The 9,912-nt window shown below is 32.3% G+C and overlaps 1 protein-coding gene across 1 annotated transcript; it reads right to left on the minus strand.

The window, feature by feature from the left end:
* Positions 1-1,346: 1,346 nt before the first annotated feature.
* LOC106055283 (protein amalgam-like) lies at positions 1,347-9,897 on the minus strand. Its single transcript, XM_013211472.2, has 8 exons — positions 9,737-9,897; positions 7,910-8,046; positions 7,180-7,405; positions 5,816-5,976; positions 5,330-5,441; positions 4,285-4,435; positions 3,824-3,969; positions 1,347-3,347 (listed from the first exon to the last, which is right to left on the minus strand). The coding sequence occupies exons 1-8, from the start codon at positions 9,807-9,809 to the stop codon at positions 3,217-3,219; spliced, it is 1,137 nt and encodes a 378-aa protein (XP_013066926.1). The 5' UTR covers positions 9,810-9,897; the 3' UTR covers positions 1,347-3,216.
* Between the last annotated feature and the right edge of the window lie 15 nt (positions 9,898-9,912).

Genomic DNA, 9,912 nt, shown 5'->3' on the forward strand with positions numbered 1-9,912 from the left:
AACCATTGAATGTACTTTTTAAATATACCAGTACAGTCCGAATTGTCCACTTTGTATATGATTGTCCTACCTTTGATTTAATAAACTAATTCTGCCTTGATACAATTTGTTATTGAGTTTTTGTATGTTTTAATAAGTGGCAACTTTTCAATGGGGGATTTAACAACAGGTTTGATAGATACTTTCTGGTATGATCATTTCATTTGAGTTGGGATGTGTGGGGGGTGGTCTTGCAATGTTGATAGTCTTCAGTTGTCAGACTGCTATGGCTCATTTCTTAATGTGGCTGTAGAGACATATTTTGGAGAGAGATTCTGTCTGCATTCCTGAAGTGAAAGTAGAACTGTGCCATTCTTTATACATTAACTAAGTTTTCTTTGTCTGCTGAGATAATTTGCTTGTCTTGCTGCTTGGTCGTGCGGTTTGCACGCTGGACTGTCGTTCTGACTTATCGATGGTCCCGGGTTCAAACCCTGCCCGCTCCCATCCCCTGTCGTCTTGCGGGAGGTTTGGACTAGGAAGTAATTATCTTCAACTCTGAAGGAACATCCGAAATAAGTAAAACATTTTTTTTTTACTCTCCACATGGTAGGCCTAAAGCTGTCTTCCCAAACATTCACATCTCCACTGTTTTTAAATCCACATAGTGTAGATGGAACTAAACAGTTTTCCTTGTGCCTCCACTAAGTTGGCAAGACAGACTAAAGGGCAATGCTGAGATAGCTTGCTCGTATGAGTCTTCCCAGAAGGGAAAGCGTGGTCGAGAGGTCAAAGTATGTTTGAACTTGGCTATCTATGAAGGGGGCTCGAGGTTCGACACCCAACTATAGTTGTGTTTACTGAGCGCCTAAAGGCAGCATGGAAAACCTACTCCCAGATACCCTCTCCCCCAACTGGTTCAAAAATGAGATTAGACCATAGCGTTCTGAGCATGAAAGTAGCGCTGTATAAAAGCCATAGTTTAATTTTTAATTTAACATTCACCACCCTCAGACAAGTCATTGGCTTGGTCATGCAATGTACAGTACAAATGAATCCTCCCAAGTTATCCTCTAAGGGCTAATTGCAACATACAATAGATCTAGAACCCATACATTGAAAACCCTGCAATCTCTCCACTTTGGCTTAGAATAATGGCTGAATGATTGAAAACCCTGCAATCTCTCCACTTTGGCTTAGAATAATGGCTGAATGTTTAAATGTGTAAAATATGGTATGTCCATCATATGTAATCCAAGATTGTTAGGGAAGTTTTATTACACTGTTGTCTGTTAACCTCAAAGCTAGGATCTTTGTGGGGCGCTAGAAACACAAGGTAATTATAAATTCACAAAATGCAAGACATGTTTTTTTGTAAGTTTATTTTTATTTTAAAAAATTAGATATAATAGTACCATAATAAACATGTTAACAGTAGAACTAACAAAAATATTCTCATCCTTTTATGTATACAAATCTTAAACTTTCATATAAACTGATAATATCTTATAGGCTACTATATACATACAACTTATTTAAGCTCTTGGGTCACTCAAAAATAAACCTAAACTCTTATTACAAGCCAAAATTCTTTGTGACATCCTTGTTATCATAGTATAACAACTCCTTTTCAGAGCCTTGACATGATGGTTAAACTAAAATCTGCATGAAACATTTTCTTTTGTACATAACATACAATAAATTTAGAATTCATAAAATGATGGTCTATTTTAAAGACTTAGTACTGCAACCTGGCACTGGTATAGATTATGCAAAGTATATAAAAAGGAATGTAATTGATAAACAAGACAAAGAAGAATTCATCGAACAAAAATCTGTACAAGAATAAAACAAACCTGCTGCTCACTTATTTTATAAAATATGGAAAGATTTAAATATGAAATGATAAACAAATAGTTTTAAAAAAATGTATGGAAATTTTGCATATAAAAATTGCATTTTAATAGTATATTGGAATGGTCCTAGGGTATCAAGGAATTTGATTAATAATAAAAGGTATTCAAGAACCAAAAAAAAAAAACACATTCAATTCTATCCCTAAAATAATAGATCTATATTTCATCAGAGTAATGTGAAACAAAGTTAGCCTATCTCAGAAATGTGTAGAGGGAAGTAAATTACAATCTCAATGATAATTTAAAAAAATAGCTGCTGACTTGAGTTGGAATGTGTTCAAAGTAACATATTTACACACAAGATGGTCAATTTTGATGAAACAAGTTTAAAATCTATAACTAGGTACTAATATATATGTGATTATGTACATAATGGTCAGAGGCATGTACACATACACATGCAACACACACACACACACATAGACACAACTAATAATCCATTTCCACACACAAGAATGAGCAGTCCACTTGGACATGTGCAAGACAAATGAAAAGTGTACAAGGAGTCTCAAAATATATAGTCTAATAATAAAATCTCCCAGAGCTATTCACAGCAAAATTGTTGGGCTAAACACAAAGTAAAAAAAAAAAGTGTTCCCTGAAAAAAAATCGTGAAATGTATTATTGAGCTTTAGTGGTGTTTTAGCAAAACAAAAAAAAAATCATTTAAATTATTATTTTTAAAAAAGTTAGGCTATAGCAATTGTTTATAAGTCATATTTTATAAGCTATAAGTTTTGAAAAAAAAAAATTTAAACATTTACATTAAAAAAAAGAAAACCACAGTGATCCTGAGATCTTTGCTTACACCATTACTTGCATCCAGAGAACAGATTTGCTTGACTTCTATAACATTTCATGACCATCCTCACAAAATACAAACTATTAGATCTATATTTCAAGGTTACTTGATACCATAATTTTACTATTAAATTTGTTACAAATTTCCTTCTAGTTTTTCTAAAAAGAAATAATAATAATACCAGAACTTAATTACTTTTGCTCAGCTTTATAGCTTCAAAATTAATGTTCAAAAAGTTGATTTGGATTAACTAAGACACTCAATTCAATATAAAAATAAATAAATTTGAATTACAACCTACAAGTCAAACAGTGAACTAGTACAACAGCCTCTCCCTTTCCCCCAAAGTTTCCCTGAAGTGAAGGAACAGCTGATCATCTATCGAATAAAATTACACACAAAAATAATAATGTCAATTTAAATCAATAATTATGAGAATGTTTAAAGACAGAACTGGGAAAAAGTGTAGATGGGGTGAGGGGGAAGGAAACTTACACACAAAAAAAAAAAAAACACATTCTATCTGTGTAGTTGGACATTGTGTAACAGGATGACAGTTACTAACATAAACACCGTGGCTAAATTGAATGACAAGAAGGTGACACCATTTCTGATACTTCCAGTACGGTCTGCCGTAGGAACAGGAGAAGCTGAAATGAGAAAAAAAAAATGACAACATTCAAAGTTAAATTTGTATTGAGTGCATGTGTGTGCATGCTTGTATTGGCTGAATTCTGATGTGACCTTGAGTAAGAATATTAGGTTATACATAGAGCTGATGACAGGGAGTTGAAGGAGGACGTCAGAGACTGAGAGACAGGAGGATAATTTTAAGGCAAATCAGAGTCCATCCAACTCTCCTGAGTAATTGACACTTAATGGGGAAAAGTAAAGGTGGTTGGTCATTGTTTTGGCTACATGACACCCCCATTAACCATGGGCCACAGAAACAGATGACCTTTACATCATCTGCCCCATACTGCACAAGGTCTGAAAGGGGTAAATTTTCTTATGTTATAAAATACCTTAAAGAATAAAAAAACCCACTAAATTAATGCCTGATGATACAAACACTCCATTATCCATGAAAGTGTTGACAACAATGACATAAAAAACTTTGACTTACATTGTAGTTCCATTGTTACATATCTTGATCCCTTTTCATTTTCAGCAGAACACTGATACCTTCCAAAGTCAGACTGCTGGATGTCCCTTATAACCAAGATACTAGTGATTCTATTAGAAGCACCTGGTATGTTACGGATCTCAGTTCTGGAACATTTTTTTACAAGCAAAGAATTATTTTTCTTCATTAAAATGTTAATCACTTTCTTCCTTTCAGACATTTAACAAGCTTTAATAACAATTAATACAGAACTGGACCATTAATGGATTAATATTTATTTAGTATTTGTCAAAATGAAGTTTACATCCCTTGAGTGAAATTGATAACTCAGGAGTAACCACAAGAAATAAAAAAAAAACAAAAAAAAACATCTGTTTATGAAGAAAAAATGTTATTAAAAAAAGAGTGGGAGTAGTGGATATTTAGAAATGAAAAATCTACTCAATGGGTAGAAAACAAACCTGCTAGTAGAAAAAACTGGTCTGCCTTCTTTGGACCAGGCTATCTGTTCAGGAGCAGGGGCAGGATAACCTTTGATGTTACAAACAAGAGCCTTGTTGTACCCAACGGCTTGTTTCACAATAGGTGAGCCAGTGTACACCTCCGGGCGAACTGCAAGATAAAATTTAAAAATTAAAGGATTGAATTTATTTTCAGCATCAAAATGTCAAAAACTACAGCAAGAGCAAAGGGAGCTTAGACTAGTGAAAATGTAACAAAAATCTAATACGAGTGGTAGGGATATTCTTGTGATATCATCAAAGTGTCTCAGGAAAAGGATAATAATAAAGGAAATGTGAAGTCATATAAGGAAGAAGGTTGATTTGTAAAAATCATATTACAGTTGAACTTGACATCTTTATATATATTTTTTTGTGATTTACATATTATGATTCTAATGTAATTTATTTTTTATTTTTAGCATTGGAACATGTATTATTGGATTTGTTCTTTGTTTTTTTTTAATTTTAAAGCTGTACTTTATAAGCATAAGGAAACATAAATTGTATCATTCCAAATGAAGATACACTCAACACAACTAAAACATAACCAGACACATAATTTTCTCCCATTTACTGAGTGGTGGAGTGGTAAAGTGCTTGGCTTCTGAAATGAGGGGTCTTGGGCTTGAATGTTTGTGAAGACTGGGATTTTGAATTTCAGGATTTTTAGGCCACCCTACCACGTCCATCCAGCTATAATGGATACCTAACATTAGTTGGGGAAAAGTAAATGGTTTGTGTCTTTATTAGGCTTGAAAAATAATTAGAGCTGCCATCTTATATGTAACATATACTTCAGCTATGTAGAAAGGGGGGGGGGGGACTGCTGTGTGGGCTGGACAACATCATTCCAACCATTAAAAATTCCTGTAGAAACCAAGATGAACCATAGTTGTTATGACTGAAGGGAGGCCAATACACAATATACTTTATAAATTTGTTTAGCATTCATTTCACATATATGCACTTATGCTACTAATAAAATAACATTAGAAGGTCTTACAGTTAACTGTGATCCTAATTTGTCGGAAGTCTGTGCCAGCAGAATTCTCTGCAAAACAGTTGTAGACACCACCATGACTGGACTGGATACGGTCAATAGTCAAAACATTACCCTGAAATGACATAGATTAAAAAGTTCAATCTAAATTGAAGAAATCACTGCACTTGCCACAAAGTCTTCTAAACAGAGTGACCACAAATATGTAATAGTTTACATTTTTTACAAATTCAAATCCAAAACAAAATAACCTAGTTATAATACAAAAAAAATTTGTATTATAAAAATGACTCTTTCATCTTTCCTTATAGTTAAAAAAAAAAAATCTGTGTTAAATTTAAAAAATGCAATACTAACCCTGATCAACAGATAATGAATAACATACTAATTAAGTAAAGGATAAATGAATTTTTCTACAATTTAATGTTAGCAAGTTTAGATATACATTATGGGTCTTAATTCTAAAAAAAATAAATGGATTTCACATACCTGAAACTCTTTACCTCCATTAGGTAAGAGCTCACCGGCCATCCTGGTCCACTTGATTAAAGGCTTAGGTATACCAGTAGCAAAACATTCCAGCTTGGCTGGGTCATCTGCATTTTTGGTCATGTCATTACTAGTGTCCAGATCAGATATCTGGGGCTTCACTGTAAAATGGAAATAATTTAAATAAGTTGAATTGTTGTTGACCTTCTTTACTTGTAGAACGAATATGGTTCATGTTGACTATGATCTAGGTTCACAGTCAGCAATAAACAAACAACAACCATTAGTGTCATGGTGGAAAACAATACTTTATTATATTGAATGTGTGCGCTTTGCGCACCATATCAACATTCCTTTTTCTTTAAAAAAAAAATAAATAAAACATTTCACGGAGTATCATAAAAAAAAAAGCACAACTAACATAAACAACATAACATACATATATGCACTTCAATGAATATGAAACATATCACATTTAAAAATCAACATTCAATAGTTCACTAAGACACACAGTCATTAAATCTTGTTAGTTTCTTTAACTGATCCCTTGGTCACAGGGAATGATGAGTTGTTCTTTAATTGTTGTTCCCTAAGTTTGTTTGTAATGACCGCTGCCACCATGTTGATTATTATCTAATTTCACAGTCAATAATAAACGAATAACTACCATTAGTGTCATGGCGGTAAACAACACTTTATTACATTGAACGTGTGCACCTTTGCGCACAATATCAACAGTTTATATTTTCTCAGTGAATGAAAATGCGATAAATTTTATATTGATGACTAAGTACTTTACATTGAATTAATTGCAATATTTAAAATATTATCTTGAATGCAATTCACAAAAAATTTTTTTTTAAATCCTCACATTATAATAAGGCTATCTTTGAGTCTAAAGACCAATGAGGAATGCAGTATTTCCCGTGGCTATGTATATAGTTTGCCACATCCAGTGCAGACATAACCATTTGCCACCAGTGGTCAATTTAGATTTTCTTTTTGTCATCTACTTCTGTCCTTGGCACAGGATTTTCTTTTCGTCTCAAATGTGTATCTCGCTGCCTTTGTAAATGATACCGAGCTTGTAAGCTAGCAGTAGTTGAACTATAGATAGGAACATAACTCTATACAAGTAGCTACCATTGAAACATACTGAGTTCTTAACACTGGAAAAATTTTTGGCATCAAAATGAAGAAGTGTTAAAAAAAAACATTTGGCACAACAGTTCTAATTATCACAAGACTTAGAAACAAGTGAATTTAACTGATAAAGCCAAATACTGTATAGTATTTATCATTAAATCAAATCATGATAATTAATTATAGTTTGAGGTTCACACAGAGATAAATAATAAACTTACTGACAACACGAAGCTCTCTTTCCATTTTCACATAGTTCTGTGACTGGACTTGAACTTTACACCTGTATATTCCCTCGTCTGTCAACTGCACGTTCTGAATCCTAAGACGCCATGTTGTGGGGGACGGGTTGTCGATAGCCCACCTAAAAGCATCATATGATCTAGTGCCGGTAGAAATGGGCACAAGAGTTGCATTGGAGTTTTTGGTCTGATATTCCCATTGCACCTGTTTAATAAACAAAATAATTACTTAAAAGTCATGAATCTTTTAATTAACAGGATATTAATGTAACAATTAGAAACTAATTCTCAAAAGAATTATCTAAGTTCTGTATTGTTAAAAAAAAAAAAAAACATTGTCCATTTGGGGCAATATTTTGATTCAGATTCCTTTTTTTTTTAATTTTTAGCATTAGAACTTGTATTATTGGATTTGTTCTTTGCTTTTTTTATTTTTTTATATATATGAAAGGTGTTATCTAAGGTAACACACACACACACTAAAATATCTCTGGGAAAAAAAGAAAAAAAGGAAGTTTTAAAATTACTTGACAATACACAAATGCATAGAATGTTAGTCTTCTTAAAGCAACATCTATGGGTTTGATGCACAAAGTTTTTATTGATACATATTTAGCCTATAATTACATTTGAAACATATCATTCTCTATGTTTGTTATCTAAAGGTACAATGTTTGCTATATGAGTTTGTTCTACTAAATTGACTCACATCAACATCCAAAGGTTTGTTCTCCACTACACAACTCAGCTGCACATCTTTATCCTGGTTTGATATGATGGTCTTGGAGATTGGATCTAGAGGTGGATCTGTTTCAATAATGTTCACTTTAGGGTCATCACAGTTCACTGAAACAAACAATCAAATTTGTTACCTTTAGTTCAGTTTTTATACAACACAACAAAATTAAGAGATTAGGATTCATCTTTACAACTTATCTAAAGCAATATAATGTATTAAAGAATGAAATTATATAAATAGATCTAATTATTGTTCAATAATAATTAATGCTTTTGTTTTTAGGTTTCAATCAAAGGTATCAGCATTTTCTTATTCATATATTCACTTCAGAAATATTTTAGCTTAATGCTAGATCTAGATCTAAATCTAGATCAGATGCCATTTTTGGACATAAATGGAAAACAATGAAAATTCATAACTATTTTTCTTCTGAAATTGTTCTATAATCATTTGGTTTTGAAATAAGGAATGATCTTGTATTATGAATTATCTTGAGTAGTTTATGCTATTCGGACACCTATAGGCCAAAATTTCAAAGTTGTACTTTGACAGCGCATTATTTGACAATGATTCAACATACAAAAGAAAACGAAGTAGGCCTATACAAAATCTTCCTTAATTTAAGTTATATTTGTACCCCTAACCTATATTTGTTATTATATTTAAGGTCAAAGAGGCCATGTGTTTTCATTTAATACAGACAAATTTGACCCTAATTATTTGATTCCGGACACAATAATTTATTTCAGACAGTCTCTATATTTAGGCATCAATAAACTCGGATTTTAATTCTATATTAACATTAACTAAATTTTAAGATCCCCAGGCATAGACCCTCACATGAAATCATTAAGATTTCTACCAAAATTAGGTCACTGGGATAGTGACTACTACACAGACTTTTAGACATTTTATGTTTGCATGATTAGATGTGTGTTGAATGTTTGTGTTTTTTGTTTATTAATTTAATAAATTTCTAATACAGATGATCTTTTGTAGTATAGTACAGGTTAGGATAGCCATTCTTGCCTAAATAGCTGAATCCTCTATAATACTCTATATTCTCTCTATATAAATCTAGATCTATCTAGTAACTTCATTCAATGTACCAAGCTCACTCCAAACATTTGCCCATTTTTCTCTATACAGAAAACAAATATAATATAAACATTGATGCCCAAAACTGGCTGTTTGAAATAAATTTTGGTAAGAAAATCATAATTTAATTCAAACATCCTATTTTTATAATGGAATCAAACAACTTGGCTTATGAATTAAATAGCCTAAATCAGCTCCAAAAACAAGAATATATATTGCCGGGCTCATTAGCAAAGACTTAGCCAATCAAAAAATATCTAGTGTTAACCCTAGGAAGAGGTAAAGTTACAGTAATGTCATCCTGGTAACATAGGAAAAAACAACCTGACATACAAATTTGAAATTCGTTTTTCTTACATAAAAAGATAGCTAAATGGAAGGAAATTGGGTTAGAATCATTGGAAAATGGACAAGCACATTATACAGCGCACTAGTTTCATATTAAACATCAAAATAAAGATGTAATTACCACAAAAAACAGCGAGTGTCCTAATTCATGTAATGTCCGGATTAAATAAACTACTCTATATAGAATAGCTACGACATGAAGAGTGTTAAAAACACGGAAGTGTCACCTTTTTCAAAGGTAAATACTAGTCTAGTAGATTAGATGACTATTATTAAAAAGGTACCAACTGAGGTAAAAGTTGTTAAAACACAAAAACAATGATTCAAAGGCCTGTTCTAAAGTATACCTACCACAAAGTAGAAGACTTAAACAAAGAAGAATTTTCAAAATGCCCATTTTCATGGACAGGTTGAAAAAAAACATAAGCAGGTTTATACTCCAAACGCTACCATTAGTTTTTTTTTTATTAGGAGTTAGACCTAGGAACTTCCGGTGTTTTGAGCATGCTCGTTGACGAAAAAAATAC

Source organism: Biomphalaria glabrata, chromosome 14, assembly GCF_947242115.1.
Source record: "Biomphalaria glabrata chromosome 14, xgBioGlab47.1, whole genome shotgun sequence".
Taxonomy (NCBI): domain Eukaryota; kingdom Metazoa; phylum Mollusca; class Gastropoda; family Planorbidae; genus Biomphalaria; species Biomphalaria glabrata.

Bases quoted from the DNA above. Each gene is read 5' to 3' on its own strand.
- LOC106055283 (XM_013211472.2), bottom strand. From the start codon at position 9,809: ATGTTTTTTTTCAACCTGTCCATGAAAATGGGCATTTTGAAAATTCTT. The intron at 8,047-9,736 runs GTAGGTATACTT...TGTTTGTTTCAG, and splicing joins TTTAAGTCTTCTACTTTGTG to TGAACTGTGATGACCCTAAA. The intron at 7,406-7,909 runs GTGAGTCAATTT...TTTATTAAACAG, and splicing joins ACAAACCTTTGGATGTTGAT to GTGCAATGGGAATATCAGAC.